The sequence below is a fragment of the Panulirus ornatus genome, chromosome 29 (genome assembly GCF_036320965.1).
Source record: "Panulirus ornatus isolate Po-2019 chromosome 29, ASM3632096v1, whole genome shotgun sequence".
NCBI lineage: Eukaryota > Metazoa > Arthropoda > Malacostraca > Decapoda > Palinuridae > Panulirus > Panulirus ornatus.
The window spans coordinates 5,825,803-5,847,464 of record NC_092252.1 but is presented as its reverse complement, the minus strand read 5'-3'; the positions used below and the strand labels follow the sequence as shown (position 1 = coordinate 5,847,464).

The window sequence follows — 21,662 nt, the reverse complement described above, 5'->3', positions numbered from 1 at the left end:
AAAACAGAATCAAGGGTATGGAAGTGTGTGAGTTGCGTGTAATCGAGTGGTATGTGCGAGGTGCTGTGTGTGTGTGTGTGTGTGTGTGTGTGTGTGTGTGTGTGTGTGTGTGTGTAGGTGAAGCAGAGAGGAGAGAACGCAACATTAGGCCGGGGAAGGGAGGGGGGGGGGACATGACAGCCACTGCATCACTGGTGCATAGCGTCGCCTACTCTTGGTATGTATACCAAATCTTTTATGTACACACACACACACACACACACACACACACACACACACACACACACAAAAGACCGACCTTAGCTAGGAGGTATATGTGTGGAGGAGGGTGAAGGGGCATTATCTTCCCCCCTCGGCTCGCCAGAAGACAAGAAACCTGCCCCAACAATTAGCTAACCTCGTCACTAACTCACTTTACAATACCGGCCTCATTTCTTGCACCATTTGTTCCTGTTCGGTTCTCTCAAGACGACCTTTGTACAGGCCTTGGGTTAGAGGCAAAGTATCATGTGTATTACCGCTTCTCTCTCTCTCTCTCTCTCTCTCTCTCTCTCTCTCTCTCTCTCTCTCTCTCTCTCTCTCTCTCTCTCTCTTATATTTTCTAATAGATTTACGTGATGAATGCAGCACAGGCACTAGTGTATATATATATATTTGTGAGAACTTGCTTAACTAACGTTAAGATTTTGCTGACAGGCAGGGCTAGGGCTAGTGCGTGGTGCGCACCACACCTCTGGCTTGATGTATAATACTGTGTCTCTGCCGCCAGGCTCCTTAGATTCTCATATATCCTTGGTCCATTAAGGAATGATGTCAGCCATATACAAAAGTTTCTTTTGTACGTTTCTGTACTTGTTCAGTGCATGTTTTATTTTCCTATTTGGTGTATTCCATAGCATTCTTGGAGGCTATATAACCCCAGTTCTGCTTTGCTGTAAGAGAGAGAGAGAGAGAGAGAGAGAGAGAGAGAGAGAGAGAGAGAGAGAGAGAGAGAGAGAGAGTACCTGCTCGTTAGTTATTTGAAAAACTGTCTGCAAACTATATTTGAAGAGCAGCACATTAATTCCTAAAACCCCCTGTACTTAAAGAGGACATATGACGTGGACCCACCAGTCGGCACCAATATGGCTGGACCACAGTTGTTGTGGGCCCACCTGCTTGGCTGGACCCCCTGATCATGTGGGCCCATCTTTCTGGCTCGACCCCCAAGTGATGTGAGGCCCCTCAGTCTGCTTGCACCCCTGGTGCGGGCGTTCCTCTATGCCTTAGAGGGTTCTTCCAAGTACAGTTTACTCTGAGTACTGGGTTTCTCTCTCTGTCTCCCTCGCATGCCTTTGCTCCAACACATGCCTTTAATGTGAGAGATAGTACCTAAATCTTGGTGTGAAGGGGTGAGGGAGGGAGGTGGTGGAGCGAGGGAGCGGAGAGGGAAAGGGAGGAAGGGCGTGAGAGGGGAAGAGATACACAGGGAGGGACAAGAGAGAGGGAAGAAGGTATGTGGTAGAGTAGGTGAGAAGGCAGTGGGAGTGGCGGGGAATGTGGGGAAGATTACCTACGAGGAGATTTTGCCAAAACGGCAGGATGTGCTGAGAGAGAGAGAGAGAGAGAGAGAGAGAGAGAGAGAGAGAGAGAGAGAGAGAGAGAGAGAGAGAGAGAGAGAATGTATGAGGTACACATAGCTGTCAGACTAGGGTTGTGTAAGTGGGCGGATCTCGGACACAGGGAGATATGATAATTGATGATCGAGGGAAGCAACATGGGAGAGAGATGCAAAGATGGTTAAGGGAAATGAGGCGAAGAACGATTAACTGAGGAGAAAAAGGAAGCTAAGAGTGGAGGAAGAAGAGACAGTGTGATAACGTCATTGTGGGAGAGGTGCGAGAGATGGAGTGGGAGAGGTGAGAGGTGGAATGGGAGAGGTAGAGGATGGAGTGGAAGAATTGGAGAGGTAAAGGATGGAGAAGAAGAAGTGGAGTGGGAAAGGTATGAGATGGAGTGGGAGAGCTAAAGGATGGAGTGGAAAGTGTGGAGTAGGAGAGATAATAATTACTTTTACGGGATTAGAAGGCGAGATACTACCGTTGAAAGTGGCTTAGTTGTGTAGAATAATGGATTCCACAGAGAACAGGACCAAGACAGTGGAGAATGAAAAACCTGAGACGAATGTGGAAAAAGGGGAATAATCCATCGGGATTGTGGGAGAGGAAATAAAAATGAACAGATTTCTGAAGGTAAACATCCACAGATTGTCGAATATGATGCATCTGCTATCAGAGATGATACGTAAAGAAGAGGTTTTAAACATCAACTGCAGCACGAAAACTGATAACATTAAGAAAAAGTGTGTGTGTGTGTGTGTGTGTGTGTGTTTCCTGGATGTTGAGGACAGCAAGGGAAGGGAGGGTTGTGGGGGCGGGATGGACGAGCGAACACGCGGGGGAGAGGCGGGTATACCGAGGAACGAAGACAAAGGAAGTTGTGATTGAGTAAGGTGGGAGGAAGAGGAGGAGGAGGAGGTGACAAGCGTCAGACAGATGGACTGGCTAATGGAAATCCCCGGCAGAGGTACTTGGAATGAGGGGCAATGGAGAGAGAGAGAGAGAGAGAGAGAGAGAGAGAGAGAGAGAGAGAGAGAGAGAGAGAGAGAGGATGTCTTGGTGTCTCGGTCAGTAATGGTCATTCACTATTTTATCTGAGATGTAGAGTTTTTTTTTTCTCTCTCTCTGTGTCTCCCTCTATCTTGTACACTGTACAGACACGCTGATCCAAAGTTGGACATTCCAAGTGACGAAATGACCACTTGATATTAAAATAAGATAATTACATGCTGGTTTATAAACACTAAAGGCTCATCTTCCGTTGAGAAACTCGATGATTTTTTAAAAGATTACCTCGGTTATATACACATTGAAGCCAGAATTTAAAAAAGAAAAGAAAAAAAATTCTCGTTTCAGCTTTAAAATATTTAACTTGAAACAGGGTTGCCAGCATCTCCCTGTTGTACAAACAAGGAGATTGAATTGGCTGATGATGTTATAAGGTTCCTCGTCTCCTTGTTATCAACTCCATTTAAGACAAAGGAGGTTTGTTATTAGTTCCTCCAGTATGAACCTAACTTTAACATGATTGTAATGTTCACTTTCATGATATTCAGTACTCCAGTATTCAGTGTGTGTTTAGTTTACCAAACTGGTACATGTAAAAAAAGTTCACCACAAAAATTCGTAATTTACTAGTGAAATGTTACAGGTCATCAAATACGAGAAGTTACATGTGTAAATTTATTTTTCTATACTTTAGTGTAAGACAATTGTTTTCTTCTCACTTTAATCTTTCATGCCCTGTATTTATGTTTTACTGTTACGTTCCGTCACTTTAGTCGGATTGTCCATATTTTGTCAATGTACTTTTCAGACATGATCTCAATTCCCGGCATTAGCGAGGTAGCGCCAGGGACAGACAAAGAAAGACCGCATCCACTCACGTCCAATCTCTAGCTGTCATGTGTAATGCGCAGAAACCATATATATATATATATATATATATATATATATATATATATATATATATATGTGTGTGTGTGTGTGTGCAGGATTATGTATGTAGGAGGAACGTTAGTGGTATTCAGATGGCCTGGTTGCCGGGATTGGTGGTTGAGGTTCTCATGCAGGCGGGAGCGGCGGGACTTAACAAGGTCACGTGAACTCTGTATAGTTTATCTTGAAAGAGTTGATGGCCCGGCCTGCCCCGACTGCTGTGATAACAGGTGATGCATGTCTTCCTCCCTCGTAAACCTTCTTACCCCACACCACGACCACCTCCTCCTCCTCCTGCTCCTCCTCCACCTCTTCTTCTTCCTGGGCTACCTCTCTCGTCCCTTCCTTCTCCTCCTCCTTCATCCTGTCGTGCGTCTTCCTCCCTCCTGGGGGCTTCCTGTCTGGCTCTTCCCTCCTGCCCGTCCCTCCCTCCGCTTCGTCTCTGTCACTTGCCTTTTCCCCCTGTACCTCCTTGCTCGTAAGAGCTACTGCCCCCACCACTCCCGTTCCTCCCTCTCTCCTCTCCTGGCTGGCAGACTAGCTCTCTCTCTCCTCAACATTCATCTTAACCAAGATAAAACCTCTACCTTTATGATGAAGAATGTGCAAATATATCAAAATTGGAGGAGACAGGATCGCCTGAAGCGGAGGAAATGTCCCGACGCGAAACACTGATGGCGATGGTTGTTTAATGGCATGATTCAATGCGTCTCATCGTCCCTGTGTGAGTTCTGTTCTCGGGTAAACAAAAGGAATTTCCTTTGATGTGTGAATGGATAACGTTTTGCTGGGGTCCGCCCGGCGTTCCTGCCGCGCTCTACCCTTGTCACGGAGGTTTGTGTGTCTGCGGCTGGTCATTCGCGCACTGGACAGTGTTGTTCATGCTGAGGATGATGACGGATCTGCTGTTACGTGCCGTGCATGGATATTGATGAAAGTTTCCTGTTGCCTTAGCCTCTCGAGCACGACTTTTACGATCTTTGAGCACGAGATTATGATCCTTGAGTACGACGGTACGATCCTAGGGCACGGTCTTGTAGCACGACGGTACGATGTCATCGAGCACGACAGGACGATCTTTGAGCACGACGGTACAACCCTTGAGCACGGCGGCGGCACGATCCTTAGGGTGTCATGACGAGATAACGGAGGCCAAGCTATCATACCCCAAGGATCGCATCTTTGTGTTCAGGGAGTCGAGAAGTATCTGGAGCGGTAGTAAGAACCCCGCCATCCAAGAGACTCGTGCGCCTCTTCCACTCACAAATAGTCCATTTGCGTCCGGGGAACTCCTGCCCGCACACCTGCTTGCCAGCCAACAGGATGAATTTGGCCTTGGAAGCACTGTCTTTGAACAGCTGATAGGAGCAGACTTGAGAGGTCCATAGAGCCGTTGGCGAATGCTGAGGAGGACGGATTTGGAATCTACTTTCTCTTCTTAGTGTAAAATGTCGTTCGCGCGTGTCTAACGCCATAACTCGCCAACAAATTGTAGGAATTCTGCGCACGTCTCTAGTTCGGTATCTCTGTAATAGATGGCAGGAGCTGTGACGCACCTTCCGTGCGGTATCTCGCCAACAGATGGCAGTAGTGCGTGCGTCTTTAGTGCGGTGACTCACCAACAGATGGCAGGGGTGTTAATACGTTAAGGATAATGTTAACAGGGCGCTTTGCCTCTGATCTCTTCCCTGTGTTATAGCTGTTTGGAACATCGGTCCTCTGGGAGGAAAAAAAAAAAAATGTGATGGCAAATTTTTGTGTATTTTATTATTCAGTCAGTAACCCCTGCATTCATGTGTTTACGACTGAAAGGAATTCAAAATGAATTGGTTGTGGTGAAAGTCCACTTTGTAGGTTGCAGCAACTGATAGTCAACCAGATTCTATTAGTTGTAATATTTTGTCGCGTTAAGTTTCATTTTGTTCTGACGTTTGTCATGTCTAGTTTCAGTTCAACGTGACAATTGTCACTTCATGTTTCACAATTCCTGTTAACACTTTATGTATGTTGAGTACTGTGCTTTGAACATTCGTAAATATTTACGAAAAGATGAACGAAGATAACAAAAATGTACTTTATACAAGAATATGCGTACAGACAGATGCTGGATAGGTGAGACATGCAGAGGTAAAGGATAGGGTATTACAAGACTTTGAACGACAGGGAAAGAAGGTGGAATACGAGGAGTGGCTACAGTGCAGTGGGAGAGTATGATGGATAGACACATGTTATTGGGGAGTATGAGGAATGGTTAGACGGGATAATCAGATAAGAGGAATTGATGGACAAAGGATGGGGGAGTATGATGAATGAATAGACAGGGGAAAGGGAAGCTCTGTTTTCATGGAAAAGGAGACACGGTTGGGATTTAAGGGAAAATGAATGTGGCTTGAAAGTTTATAAAGGTAAATAAATAAGTGGATTATAGAGCATAACTGGAATTGAAGATATACTTCTATCATAGGATAGGTTGAAGAAGGCCCCTTGAAACAGAGGATCGTTAACGACAATGGAATATGATTACGCGGATAGAAGATAAAAGTGGAGAGTGTCTGAGATGCTGGCCTCTGAATGAGGGATAGCGTATAAGGTGGGATAGTGGAGTGGATAGGATGGCAGAGAGATAGATAGAGATATAGTGAAAGGAAGATGGGCAAAGGAAGACAAAGAGTGTGGCGGTAAGAAGAAAAGCTCTTAACGAATAGGGACGTCGAGGAATGATGACCAGAGATGTTTGGGAGGCCAAGAATAAGGCCGGGAAGAGCCTAGAGAGATGATCCAAGTGGAGCAACTGGAGGGGAAACTAGTTAGTCTAGGGCTAGTACGCTGAGACTCGTTCTGAGGCTCGATGGGTGGGTGGTACTCACGTCAACATCGAGGGTGGGCGGGTCGAAGATCTGGACGGGGTTCCTGGCGGTGGGTGTGTACCGGTAGAACTCGTGGGCTCCCTGGTACCACTTGATGGAGTACATCTGGTCGTTATCCTCCTGCCACGTGCAGTCCAGGTCCCCCTGACCACCCACCTCCAGCGTGGGCGGCACGCGCACCCGTGTGATGCGGATGGTGCTGCTGCCTGCAGGGTGGGAAAGTAAGAGACGTGGTCGTCAGTTAGCTGACTTGGGTGGTGCATGGGGTGGGGAGTGCTCTTGGATGTAATGTGGCGGTAGTTGGAAACGGTGGTGAATGGGTTGGTTGTTTGGTGGGAGATGGTTGTTGGCGGGGAGATAGCTGTGAATAGGATGGCTGCAGCGATGGTATGTTGTGGTAGTAGTAGTAGCTGACGAAGATGACTTTAATGGAGGGGTGTGCGGCGGGTGTGGCAGGTGGTGGGTGTCGAGGGAGGAGAAGTGGAGGCGCAAGGGGTCGGTAGGAAACGAGTAAGGTGGTGTGGGAGAGGAGGAGGAGGAGAGTAACGCTAGAGCAGGAGGCAAGAACACTGGGTGCCCCGACCATGCTTAGGGGCTGGGCTTTGTCTTGCGAACGTGAAGACAGTGACACAGGGGCGTTGAGGAACCTCCCATAGGAAGGACACTTGATGCTCAGACATGCGTTGCGTGGCCAGGGCGGAGGGGTCAAGAATAGGTGTGTGTGTGTGTGTGTGTGTGTGTGAGAGAGAGAGAGAGAGAGAGAGAGAGAGAGAGAGAGAGAGAGAGAGAGAGAGAGAGAGAGAGAGCAGGGTGAGTGAAGCAGAGAGAGAGGGAAATGTCTCATTAGTGTCCATGAAGGGAAGGAGTCGCAGGGAAGGCCAGCAGGGAGTGGGAGGACACGTAATGGAGGGCCTGGATTCCACCTGCAGCACGGGAGGGCCATGTGTCCATTGATTTACCGGGGGTTGTCACTGCTGACCAGGTTCTCTGAAAGGGTGACAAACTGCGAGAAGAGGATTAGTGTTAGTGACTGATGGTAAAAGTTGCGGAGTGACAATCTGACCAGTCATAACTGTAGTGCCGGTGGTGAGTGTGTGTCATACCAGTTTAGTTATGAGTGTTAGTGGCAGGAACTGCAGCATCAGCAGTCTAGACGTGGAATGAATTCTGTAACTTGAGTGTTGAGGTGTTCAGGGAGACAAAGAGGTGTTTCTTAGGGTATTGACACGTGTGTCCCCTCGACCAATAAGTCATATTGATGCAAATGTTATGCGCGAACGGGTCTGGGCCAGCCTGAAACAAACCCCTGTGCGAGAAATATCATGATCCTCGAAATAACCACAACAACTAAGGGGCGAGCCTAATTGTTATGCCATGAAAACTTTGTGTGTTGTAAGTGTAAGTCTGTTTATTAATGATAATACGTTCGTGTACTTAAAACTGTACACTTATAGCACAGAGACGGTACGTATGCAGCATGTCAAGCTTCCTTATAGTTCGCTCTTCTTCAGAGGCATCTAGCAACCCTTAAGGTGTAGCAGTGGTAGTTCTGACGGACGGGGGTCCTGATTCTGGCGTTCCTCCTGTGTCATTGATTTCCAGAGTAGAGGGGCAACGCTGACGACGTTGGATGTTGCAGGGGAGTCTGCGGTGACGGCACTGGACGGTTGACCGGAATACACAGCACTGCTGGATAGTTAAGTGGAACACATTTGGGGCAGCTGCTCTCGTGATCAGGAAGGAGTTCTCCCGAGGCAACCTCTCTCCAGGGACAGGGTGGCTGCAGGGAGCAAAGCACAGCAGCATTACCGGTCCAGAGAGGCAGGATGGCACAGCAGAAACAGCAGCGTAGCCCTGGAAGTTAGGTTGGCCGAGGGAGGTTAATAGAGATCTCTACTGACCCAGGCGTGGGAGAAGTAGGTCTTCCCGACGGTCGGTTGTGAGGTGGGTGGGGAGTCTGTCTGCGTAGATCTAGGGGGCGGTCTTGTGTGGTTGATTCTCCCTCGGGTTTTATCCGGGTACAGGTGATGTGTAACGCGCTCGTTTCCTCACATTTTGTAATGAGAGAGACTGTATTACCATAGCAGGACTGTGAACGATTTTAGCCGGAGGCGGCCTCTCTTTTTATGTGTCATCCTCGTGATTTACGTCGTCTTTCGCTTTGCATTTCCATGTATAATTAACCATCGTTTTCAGATTGATGTTAAGAAAATTCGTGTATAACTCGTACGTGGTGGCAGCGCTTCGTTCTGGCAGCCCGCCAGAGTGTACTACAGGGGCGGGCGATTTTGTGCCGGGTAATTACACCAAACCAGATAAAATCTTGCGTCGTCTATATACACACTTGGAGTCCAGACATGGGTGATACAGGAGGTGCAATACTCCCGTAGCCTGTCATGCAAACGGCATTGCTAGTCAGGGCAGATAGTCGCGTTTGATAAACACACACACACACACACACACACACACACACACACACACACACGTATTTCCTGCGTGTCGTAAAGGCGACTAAAAGGGGAGGGAGCAGGGGGATGGAAATCCTCCCCTCTCGTTTTTTAATTTTCCAAAAGAAGGAACAGAGAAGGGGGCCAAGTGAGGATTTCCCTCAAATGCTCAGTCCTCTGTTTTTAACGCTACCTCGCTAACGCGGGAAATGGCGATTATATATATATATATATATATATATATATATATATATATATATATATATATATATATATATATATATATATAACTGTATGTGTACGTCAGAAGGGATAAGCCTGACGGACGGGCTGGGAGTAGTCAGGTGTGCGTGATCGTGATGGGAGCTGCGATGGTGGTAATTGTGGTCGTTGGTGGGGTAGTTGTAGTTTTTAGAGTAGTTATATAGTGGTGATAGAGGTGGTTGTAGCATCAGTCGCATGAGTATTGGCATTTAGAGATAGAAGCGGCTCCAGTTCTCGGAGTAGTTGCAGTAATAGCAGTAGTAATAACACTGGCAGAAATAGTAGTAGTAGTGGTGGTGGTCACAGTGTTAGTAGGAATGATTAACACAATCTTGGTAACACGAATTGTAGCACTATCGTTATTATTAGTATTTAGTATGAAGACGGTAAGGTAGGAATGGGAATGTGAACGTAAGAGCCGGCTGGGGTGTGAAGGCAGACCCAAGCACTTGAACTCAGTACTCAGCCCGGCGTTAGGAGGGGCATCTTACTGGTTTATGCTCCCTGGGTAATAGAATTTTACAAGAGATAGAACAGTGTGTTATGCAGTGTTCTGCTCAACCCCAGGAAGGTGACGGCTTTCTTGCATTTTGGTTTAAGGTGTGTGGGTGAAAGTGTGAGTCTTATGGATACCGACGAGTCTCTTGCTTGTCTCTTGTTTGTTTTTACTTCGTCCCTTGGGAGACCCCCACGCATGCTCTTCACATCATCTTTTCCTGCTTAATCTTCCCTCCATTACCCCTGCCATCTGCCCTCCTCCCCAGCCCTCCCTCCATCAGCCCTGACCTTCCCTCTTCCCTACCATCAGCCCAGGCAATAGCCCTACCCTGTGCTCCCTTCTTTTCCGGCCCCTCTTTTCAACAACCTTCCCCATCCTCCCTTCCATCCCAGCACTGTCCCTTCAGCCCTGGCCTGTCCTCCTCCCCGGCCCTTCTTCCATCAGCTCTCCCCATCCTTCCTAGCCCTCCCCCACCAGCCCTTCCCTGCCCTGTCCTCCCCTCAGCCTCGGGGCCCCTCCCAACATAAACCACCTCACCATTGTGAACAAGAGCGAGAATTCTCCTGGTTGTGATGGCTGTCGCGACCTTTGTGAAATATGAACACGGAAAATATGCCACGAAATTTTGCAAGGCTCCGGAAGTGAGGGAGTTTGTCCAACTCCTCTGCCTGCCCAACGCTCTGTCACCGGGGCATGGTGATAGTGGTGGTAGAAATGGCAGTGGTAGTGGTGGTTGTAGTGCCTCAAATTATGGCAGGACTCGAAGTGTAGCGACTCCAGGTGTGGTAGTTGTGGTGGTGGTGGCAGAACTCGAGCTGTAGTGACTCGAGGTGTGGTAATTGTGGTGGTGGCGGTGAAGGAACAGCAGCTGGTGTTGGCGGCAGCAGCAGCGGGCAGACTTGTAGAGTAAGGGCGACTGTTGATCCGCCAGCCACTGTATTAGCAGTGGCCGTTGTGATATCAGCAGTAGTAGCAGGAACGGTATTGCAGAAGCAGGTGCGGGACTAGCAGTGACAGCAGTAGTAGCAGGGGTAATACGGTGGCCAGGCCAGCAGGGAATAGATGTGTGGGTCCTCCTCATATACGCCAGTAAAGGCTAGGGCGGCCGCCCCCCCTCCCCCCCCCACCATCTGCTACCTCATATACACATACCATAAAACCTCCAGCACGGCTACGTTGCCAGAGCGGCCGCTACCACGTCCGTTCACCCGAAAGATATATCCGTCTTTCAAACTTCACTGGAGAAAGAGAAAATGTATTGCTTGATCCTCTGCTAACACGGCGGTACGACCCTGGGGCATGACGGCACGACCCTGGGGCACGACGGTACGACCCTGGGGACGACAGTACGACCCTGGGGCACGATGGTACGACCCTGGAGCGCGACGTTACGACCCTGGAGCACGACGGTACGACCCAGGGGCACGACGGTACGACCCTGGAGCACGACGGTACGACCCAGGAGCACGGCGGTACGACCCTGGAGCACGACGGTACGACTCTTAAGCTTTGATACCAAGCCCTCAGCTTCGCGTCAAAGGTTACTAAGCCATTACCACGAAGGGTCGTTGCTGTAAGGGTTAGAGGAATTAACATTCCTCGGTGAAAGATGTTGAAGTATTACTAACGTTCTTAGTACTAACCCTTCAAACTAGGTTTAGTGTAAGGCGAGGGGAGGGGGAAATGGTTATTGCCACGAGAAAGCATCCAGAAGGTCTGAATTCCTTATAGTTTATCGTGGAAAACCCCACATTATAGTGCACGATCAGGGTTTACAATATAGCACTCTTTCCCCTCCAGCCAAGTGAGGGTAAAGGGAAGGTAGTTTCTCTCAGCCACATTTACTCCCTCATTTCCGCTTCAGACTCGACGGACGAATGAAAAGCTAAACGTGATAAAATGATAATTGCACTATTGATAATGATACTATTACTACTACTAATAATAGTGAGTTGGAGTGGTTATAATTACAGCAATGACGTTAATAATAAAGTCATCATAAACACATAATGATGATAGTAATATTGCCATGAATACCAATCGTCTGAGGATGTCATGAACATTACACGGTGAAGGAAGTCATTGCCAGGTGTTGCCCGTCGGACGCTGCCGCCCCTAACCAGCGTAGAATAACCCACGGCTTGCTCGCTGCGCCCTCTCATGACCTTGTCTTAAAGCGTGAGGGTGCTTGATGTTTGCCCGTGACTGTCTTAACAGTTACGTAAGGTGACAGTCTTGACACAAGCTCGTCTTTTAAGAATGGGTGGTTGAGTGTATGATGCTATGTTACGTGCGTGTCGTAAGGCAATTGACGATAATATCTCGTACAGCAGCAGTGTTTGACAGATCCTGTGGGGGAAGTTGGACCATCTAATTAGACGGCTATGTGTCCAGAATAATCATTTGCATGTGGTGCTAATTCCTCTGGGGTGATCCCCACAACACTTGATCTTCTCCAAGCTTTAAGCTTTTAATTGCTTCATCAACACTTGATCTTCTCCAAGCTTTAAGCTTTTAATTGTTTCATCAACACTGATCTTCTCCAAGCTTTAAGCTTTTAATTGCTTCATCAACACTTGATCTTCTCCAAGCTTTAAGCTTTTATTTTTCATCGACGCTGCTTGATCCTCGCACTATTTACAGAAGCATTTTTTACGCACTTCCCCCCCTCCCCCTCTCCAATTGTGGGATTTTGTAACCAAGTTTTATTTCAGACCAGAGACTTGATTTCCCCACCAGGAATATGATTGTGATTGTTAAGGGTGGGGAGGAGAGGAGGGGGGAGAAATGATTTTCAACTTTTGTATACTGTAGAACTTTTGTTGAACTAAGTTGCAGAGGACAGTTTTTTTTCCCTTTTTTTTCTTTTTTTGCGTCCGAGTGCAGATTAACTAATATGCAAATGGTGTCGTTTCTGAAGCTACAGACTTATGTACTGGGGGATGGAATCATAGCCTGACATATGCTTGTGTGTAGTGGGCTGGCTGGCCTCTTCGTCCGTGCTAGGCACCCAGGGTTCTGACCCTCCGACCTACGTGTTTCACCAAGTGTTGTGCGGCAAGGAGGGGGTGTGTGGTGGTATTTCCCGCCGCTGTCGAGGCGTGCCAGGCCATGCTAATCTCTCGATTTTTTAAGTGCCGATGTCTCTCACTTTTTCGCTGGTCTTATTTTCCTTTAAGTCTCCCCCCCCCCCTCTCTCTCTCTCTCTCTCTCTCTCTCTCTCTCTCTCTCTCTCTCTCTCTCGGATGGCACCAGATGCACAGAGCGTCCTTGGGAGTATGGAAATGGCGTGCTTCAGGTTCCGGCTATGTCGCCCACTTCGTCTGCTACGATGAGGGGGAGGGGGTAACAAGGGGGGGAGCTCTCGGCTGGTGGGGGGGGGGGGGGACTTGCAGCTGGTCATGGGTTGAGGGAGTGTGAATTAAGGAGATTGTGTGGCACAGTGGGGAGGAGAAGAAGGGGTGGATTCTATTTTTGCAGGGTCAGGTCAGGGTGAAGGGGCTGTGGTAGTGGGATGGAAGGATAGAGGCTTACGTGGGGCAGAAGGGTTAATTGTTGGAGTATAAAGGGGAGAGGGGAGTAGTCTTTGGGGGAAGGGTTAGATGGGAGGGGGGGAGAGAAAGGGGATGATGATAATGGTTGGGGGGAGGGGGGGGGGGAGAAATGAGAGATATGAAGGGAGAATGTAGGAAGAAGGGCAATTTGGGGAGAGGTAGTGATTATAGGATTAATGGTGTGTGTGTGTGTGTGTGAGTGTGTGTGTGTGTGTGTGTGAGAGAGAGAGAGAGAGAGAGAGAGAGAGAGAGAGAGAGAGAGAGAGAGAGAGAGAGGGAGAGGTGGGTGAGACTGGAGCAGGTTGTCGGTGTCGGGCAACCCCGCTACCTACGAAATCCCAAGTCGGCGTGACGCCGCTACGGTTGAGTTTTGAAGTCAATCACGAAATGCTACCAATTAGGTCTTAATCTCTGGGGCTTTTCGGAACGATAGGTAAGTCGGATGTAGAGGAGAGCGCGTCGCGAACGGGCATGTGTCATTCTCTGTTACGTAATGTAAGAAAACAGGCCGCGGATTGAAAATGGGATGTTATAAATTACAAGGAAAACGGGATGTCGGGTCCGCGTGATCGCTACTAGCGCACGTAAATTTAATAGGGTCAGGAAATCTTTTGAGAATATTCTTTTCGAGGGGATGAAACTCTTGAAATCTTTCTAGGAAAATGGGATCGGACCAAATTATAAATTATGGGCTCCTGAAAATATAGAATTAGGACGCCCGCCACGTCCTCAGAAATGTTTCGGAATTTTCCAAATCCGGATTTTGAGCGGAGACTTTCGTAATTAAGGAGCTTATGTGGCCAGGACCCGAAGGGTGCCCCCAGATGTACACAAGATGAATTAATACCTTCGTGAAAGATTGTGAATGAATGGAACAGTGTTTGACTAATTAGGAACACAAAGGCAGCCTTATTTTATCGAGTGGGAATTATCACCAATTAGTAGTGCATAATCATTGGGCTGTATAATTTTTATTGTGTAATTATTACACTGTGTGATTAAGACATGTCCCCGGGGATGAGGGGAGAAAGATTATTACGTATCTCGGGCGTTTAATAGAAGGCTACAGAGAGAGGGTTTGGCGGGGGCTGGGTGTCTGGGAATCCTCCCCTCCTTTATTAACATTATAAACATAAGTGCGGGAGAAGGAGCGAAGATTTTTTTTTTCCTCTTCTCGTGGTCTTAGTCGTCTATCCACTGCCCCGCCTTACTAAGGCGGAAAACCCAAGCAGTTATAGGAAAAAGTAACCTCTATATGTATGAATAGAGACTAGAATTTCATATTATTTATTCTTCGTGTTATTTCCGCATAGGTGTCTTTCACATGTATGGGAGTCTGTTGTTGTCCAAAGCTTGTTGACGTATCGAGGTGGGGAGCGGGTTATTGTATGGATGGTTCCCCCCCCAGCACCATCCCAGCTTGTAAATATTGCAGTAATGATACACTCTCGCTTTTGTGAATTGCTTATTGTTTGACAATCAATTGTCCCTTATGTTTTTGTGATTTTTTTTTTTGTGAATAGTGACCAGCGTGGCATGGGCAAAACATGCCCCAATCACGGCCATCTCTGATGAAAACAAAAAAAGTTTGTTTGGTGTTTCTGTTGATTTTTTTTTTTTTTGTTCTACGTTGGAGGTTCCAGTCATGGACAGAAAGTCCACATAAAGGCCGGGCCTGGACTGAAATGTGGGATTCTCCAAAATCCTTCAAGAGACGATGACCATACATTAGTTATAAGATGGGATCTTGCCTTGCGAAAGCCTTATTGATGATCAGGGGGAATATCCTGGGAGATCCAAGATGTCTGAGGATATGGGAGCTGAGAAAGACTGAGAGATTCAAGACGTTTAAGGATATAGGAGCTAAGAAAGACTGAGAGATTCAAGACGTTTAAGGATATAGGAGCTGAGAAAGACTATGAGAGATTCAAAATGTTTGAGGGTATGGGAGCTGAGACAGAGTTCGGAACTTAGAAGCGACAGTACGATAGTTGAAGGGGTTAGAACTGCCACCTTTCTTTAGCATGGGGTGTATACATGCAGTGTTTTCATGAAGAAAGAGAATATTTTGGTTTTCAGACAGGAGCGGATCAGACGCGCAGTTACATGTGCAGGTTCAGAAGCATCCTGTTTCAACACAGCTTTCTAGATATCCTCAGGTCTGGACAGGATATCTGAATTGCGGGGTAGACGGAACGTGGCTAATTTTAATGTCACCATACACAGTTCCTGCCCCTCTCCCCCTGAAACCACAAAGCAACTTTCCAGTTTCTTTTGAATGGTTCTGTAATTCCTCCACTTGACACAAAGAACGTACTTATGGACCTCGTATTACACAAATAGCTGAGTGAGTCTCTTAAGAAAGTGGGAGTCCTTTCGTGACCTAGACTCTTCTCTTGTGAACAGTTGCTCCGTGTATACCAATGACTGATCCGTCCTTGTATGGAGTACTGCTCTCACATAGGGAGAGGCTCTAGTTCGACTCTCTTTCAAGGCAGACCTGAGCCTGAAGGGGTTTGACTCGTCAACTCACCCACTCTTAATCTCGCGACCTGACCCACCTGACTTCAACCCACGATACTGGGTCACTTTTCCTCTGGCTCCCTGGGTTGGGCCCACAGGGGCCCACCTGTCACCCTCCTGTGTCCATTTACCGTACCATCTGTATTCTCTTTGCTTTCCCCCACCTGTTCCCACCTAGATGCTTTTCACCCACAGTATCACAGAGATGCTTTCCATGCGTACATTCGGGTAAGTAAGGCTTTGAAACTCGTGTGGAAAAAAAAAGATTCTGTCGTCCAAAGCTGACTTACGTAGAATTAATCCTTACACTTATTAAATGCAAGATATGATAATCCTCCCATTAATGAGGCACAGTTCCCAACACCGTGTCTGGTGGAATCGCCTTGTTTAGTTTCGAGCAGATTTACCATGATGTTAGTGTGTGTGTGTGTGTGTGTGTGTGTGTGTGATTTACCATAATGTTATTGTGTGTGTGTGTGTGTGTGTGTGTGTGTGTGTGTGTGTGTGTGTGATTTACCATAATGTTATTGTGTGTGTGTGTGTGTGTGTGTGTGTGTGTGTGTGTGTGTTTACCTCCCCTCTCGCCTGGTTCAGTTAAACCGATAAAAGTGTGCGTTATTTCCCCTCCTCTCCTGCCAGACCGCCCTGCTTAAACTCCTAAATTAAGTGGTTTTTGTCCCCCTCTTGTTTCCTCAGGCGGATGAACAGGTGGGGCCCAGCCGTGCAATGATGAGGGTAAACAGCCTTGGACAAACAGTGGGGGGACGGCCATAATCCGGCATTACGGGTGATGGAGGCGACGACACGCGACAATGCCAAGGTTAGTTTTTGTCGTTTTGATGCTCGAGTCGATCATTTTTTTTTTCGCCCCCCCCATCCTCGTTCTAGTGGCCATTGTAACGGCCAGGCGGGAGGAGGAGGAGGAGGGGAGTAGGGGATGTGCAGGGAGGGGCTTGTTAGCCTTGTAGGTATTAGAGCAACATTGTTAAAGGCTGAAGGTAGCAAGTGGTGCGTGGCTTACCTAAGCCGGGTCGCAACCCCCCACAATTCCCCTCCTCCACCTCCCCGCCGTTGTATTCGCAGATTTCGCGAAGCCCAAGTGAATAAATGTTTAAGGTATGGTGCTGATATATTGTGGAGAAAATGAATAGATTTCTGGTTATTGTAGGTTAGGTTCAAAAGTTTTAAGGGTTAGGAGTTAAGTATTAAGTGAGGGATGTTCCAAAGGGTTGTTCAACTTGATGATGTATATATATATATATATATATATATATATATATATATATATATATGGTGCTTCTTATATTAATTTTTTTTCCTTTATATAAGAAATCTCTCTCTCTCTCTCTCTCTCTCTCTCTCTCTCTCTCTCTCTCTCTCTCTCTCTCTCTCTCTCTCTCTCTCTCTCACATCAAGTTGAGAGACCTAGGCAATAAATCGTACTTGAAATATTGACTCGTAACACTGTGAGCGAAAAGGGGGGAAAAATGGGTAGGTAATAACGGAGTTCAAAGGATAGTGCAGTTGATTTCCAGTCGAGAGAGAGAGAGAGAGAGAGAGAGAGAGAGAGAGAGAGAGAGAGAGAGAGAGAGAGAGAGAGATGGGATGGGTATGGGGTTGTTCGTCTGTGCACCTCTCACTTCCAGACTTGCACCAGATTTTCTACTATTTACCCTGCGCACCAGCTGACCAAAGCTGTAAGCGTGCCACGCAGCCACTTGATTTCTTCCACTGGTGTTCGTCTGGTTGCCAGTGAACTCCCACTCGCCGTTATGTATAAAGGTGGTACTGTACAGTACTGTACTCTACTGCACTTAATTCTACTGTACTGTACTACGCTGTATTGTACTGTACTCTACTGTACTATACTGTTATCTCCAGTCATATGTGACCAGTTAATCGTTCGTCGGGATCTTTTTTTCGTCGCCCATTGGCTGTGGATGTTATTTATTTGATGGATTTGTGTATTTTGAGGTGACGTATCGGTAAATGAATGTTTTTGGGATGACTCTTTAGGGATCAAGTAGAAGTATGTGACGTCTCCGGCCAGCTTGTCCTTCCTTGCGATACGTTAACAGCCCCTTCCTCCACCACCCATGCATCTACATGTGACCCTAAAACACATGTTGTAGTCTCTCTCTCTCTCTCTCTCTCTCTCTCTCTCTCTCTCTCTCTCTCTCTCTCTCTCTCTCTCTCCCTCCCCTCTCTTCCATTGCCTCTCATCGTCATGTCGGACGCCATCCATCTTGCTGACACAGAGCCAACTAGTTGCAATATTGGCCTTCAGCTGTGGCTCCTCCGGGCCTCCAGGGGACGCCACACGACCCTGCCTCGGGTCATGGCCAGCGCCTCTGGTTGATATAGACACTCTTCCCTCTCTCTCTCTCTCTCTCTCTCTCTCTCTCTCTCTCTCTCTCTCTCTCTCTCTATATATATATATATATATATATATATATATATATATATATATATATATATATAGTCTGTGTACATATATATCCTTATGTGTATGCACACGTACATCTCTACATAGTCAGTGGCATATCGAACAGTAGCAACCTCGAATGTGCGCGAGTGGTGAAGAGAGACTGGAAATGTTTGCCTTGTCCTGGTCGCAAGTCACTTTTTCTGTGTCTCATCATCTTCTGTGTCGCAGAACTTGTGTGTCTTAGCATTCTCGTACCCCAGGACATGTGTGTCCCTGTATTCTTTGTCCCAGGACATGTGTGTCCCAGTATTCTCATTGTCCCAGGATTTCCTTGTCCCAGGACTTTCATGTCCTAGCTGTTCAAGTCAAGGACACAGGAGGCACACAGAGGGAAGATTAAAATTAAACAACAGATGGGCGGGAAGGAGGAAGGGGGACCTGACGAAGGGAAGGAGGGAGGGGCACTTGTTGGGGGAAGGAAGGAGAGGGTCTTGATGGAAGAAAGGAGGGAGGGAGACTTGATGGAGGGAAGGAGGGAGGGAGACTTGGTGAAGGGAAGGAGGGAGGGGGACTTGATGGAAGGAAGAAGGGAGGGATACTTGGTGGAGGGAAGGAGGGAAGGGGACTTGATGGAGGGAAGGAGGGAGGGGGACTTGATGGAGAAAGGGGGACCTTAGCATTTGTCTCTACCCCTGAAGACTACATGGTTATCTATCTATCTATATCTGTGTATATATATATATATATATATATATATATATATATATATATATATATATATATATATATATATATATATATATATAATGGATTTTAGGGAGAACAGCCATGAAAGGATGAGGGCGACAAATGCAACCCAACTTGCTCGAACATCCAATTCTACAGGGGGGGAAAAAAAAGAAACACCGGGAGGGAAATACTGGAGAGCTGGTCTTTCAGCAAGTCAGCACCGTGATAGGATTATAACAGGTAGAGTGTCAGGTATTTAGGAGGGAAGCTCTCAGCTTAGCCAGTCAGCCAGCCAGCTCACTGGGATATGGAAAACAGAAAAAAAAAAAAAAATCTAGGTCGAGTATCTCCGAAAATGGAATTACGAATTTAGTGAGGGAAAAAAATCATACTGCCGAAAAAGAGAATTAACGTAATTAGTTACTCCCTAAAAAAGAGAATTAAGTATAATACCCCCTCCCCCTTCCCACCCCACCCAAAAAAAAGAAAAAAAAAGAGAATCAGGGAAAGCCGACATCTGGGGAAAAAGGGAATTTAGGGAGGAAGTTCGTAATGAAGAAGTCACGCATGTGGTTATGATAATGTAGGTAGCCAGCGGATGCGTTCGCTGGGACCTGGACCTCGAGATAAGGCCGCCGAGCTGGGGGGCCTCACAGACAACACGCTGCGCTCTTCAAAAACTTGTGATCTGGGGTGGGGGGAGGAGAGGGTGGGCTGTGTCTTGGTTCTTATTCTCCACCATGCCATGGAGTGCTTGAGAGAGAGAGAGAGAGAGAGAGAGAGAGAGAGAGAGAGAGAGAGAGAGAGAGAGAGAGAGAGAGATTTGCTCTAGTTCAGAGTAAATGATGTTGCCACTGTGGACCATTTTAGATACAGAAATACGGGAGTGTGTTTGATGTGCGGATCCTGAATCGGTTACGTCCGTTGTTGATAAACATTGAATGCAGCATCACACAAACACACACACACACACACACACACACACACACACACACACACAGCGACCGCAGGCTCGGATGGGTTCATCCAGGGTCCCTATAGATGTACTGTTATATAATCCCAAGATCAGTGTATAGGGCTCCCGCACCTTCAGCGCCGCACCCCACGCAGGAGCAGGGAAATGATAGGGCCTCTCTTGAGCGAGAGGGGGGTCCCTGGCGAGACTTTCGTACTCCATTCTTACCACTGACTGGGGTGGTGGGGTGTGGACCGACTGCCGCGTCCTGGATTCGAACCCCATGCGGCTTCCATCCCAGGCTGGCCCTTGCTGGCTCATGGTCAGTAATGTTAACCCCCTTCATCACGTTATGTGTGTGTGTGTGTGTGTGTGTGTGTGTATAACGGTTATGACAGTATTATCTTACTCATTTTAGCACGAGTGTCTTACCCGTTACAATGGCTCTTGCTTATAAGCGCCGGTATTAATCATGAATACAAATTAGGATACTCAAGAGCAGCGATAGTACCATCCTCCCGCGTCCTTACAAGTCGGGAGGAGACCTAATAAGTGCGTCCTCAACAGATGTTCCAATATCCTGGGATGGACGACTCGTAAAAACGATTCACACGCGGGAAATTCCATATCGCCGATGGGGGGGGGGAAAATATAACGCCTCACCGTACGGCAACATCCTGCTGAAGGTGTTGCTTTTACAATATTGCTTTTCATTTTTCCGTCGTAAACAAACCAGCGCCATTACCGCTCACCTCGACTAAAGAGTTACGGCGACGGCGGTAAAAGTGGAAATGCTCTGTCGCGAAAGCCGGGGGGTGGGGTAGGGTAGGAGGGGTTGGGGAAACGGGGGATGCAACACGAAGGCTTTGGAAGGGAAGGGGGAAGAAGGAAGGAGACCTGTTGGGGGCGTGTTGACTCCTCTTACGACGCAGGAAACCGAGCGTTCAGCCATCATCCTCTGTCAGATTGTGTGTGTGTGTGTGTGTGTGTGTTTGTGTGTGTGGTGCGAGCACATACGTATACGTGAACTGAAAGCAGGTTTTAAGGGGACTAACTTACCCAGAGTCGTCAGTCAGTATTTCCCTCAATGAAACGAGCGAAATGAGTATTATTTTTTTTGTGTGAGTTTTTCAGATTACGTGTTTGTTTTTATTGGCTGTCTCTAACATCAAGGATTAGAGAAACGATCAAGAATTTTATTGAGTGTTGATTGATTCTGTTTTCACTTCTTTGGTTTCTTTGTTACTTGGGGGTCTTCCTGTAGAAACTGTACGTTAAACTGGCTTCACCTTTGGATGATCACACGTTGTTTTGGTTTTACTGCTAGAATATGGATACCATACTGTTCCCAGTGTTTTATTTTCTAGTTTCACTTCTAAAATCTTGTTTGTTAAAACTGGTTACACCTGTGGAAACTGTATGTTAAAACTGGTTTAACTAGAACTTGCATGTTAAACTGTTTCACCACTAGAACCTGTAGTGGAACTGGTTTCACCTCAAGAACCTGCAGGGAATCGTAGCTTTACTCATGGAAAAGTACACACCCATCTTTAATGGGGATGGTGGGGTGTTCTGTTCCACAATACACCACCCTGTGTTTCCAGGGTTGTGGATGGGTTTGGTTGATGGGATGGTGATTATTTTGATATCTATATTTCAGACGAACGAGAAAGCAGAGTCTGCGTCCATCGTATATTAAATTACATATATGTAAATTTATTCATGTATAGGATATGTAATTTCGTATTTACTGGGCTCCGGTTTAATGATTAATTCCGTTTCGGTGTTTAATGATAATCTCGCGCCTTCCTCTTGTGTAAACCAGCTGGCTGGCCAACACGCTATTAAACCCAAAGAGAG

At 47.1% G+C, this 21,662-nt stretch overlaps 2 protein-coding genes across 5 annotated transcripts in view; one reads left to right on the top strand and one right to left on the bottom strand.

Annotated features, from left to right (window-relative positions):
* The window catches only part of LOC139758038 (tRNA (32-2'-O)-methyltransferase regulator THADA-like), a 390,704-nt gene that overhangs the window by 95,637 nt on the left and 273,405 nt on the right, over window positions 1-21,662 (top strand). For all 4 annotated transcript variants that reach the window (XR_011714753.1, XM_071679049.1, XM_071679047.1 and 1 more), the window contains one exon: window positions 16,387-16,510. The gene's annotated coding sequence lies outside the window, so the exon portion shown is untranslated. The remainder of the gene's footprint in view (window positions 1-16,386; window positions 16,511-21,662) is intronic.
* Window positions 1-21,662, bottom strand: part of LOC139758040 (cell adhesion molecule 2-like) — a 236,261-nt gene that overhangs the window by 33,661 nt on the left and 180,938 nt on the right. The window contains exon 2 of the mRNA XM_071679054.1: window positions 6,404-6,609. Within this exon, the coding sequence (XP_071535155.1) occupies window positions 6,404-6,609 (206 nt within the window). The remainder of the gene's footprint in view (window positions 1-6,403; window positions 6,610-21,662) is intronic.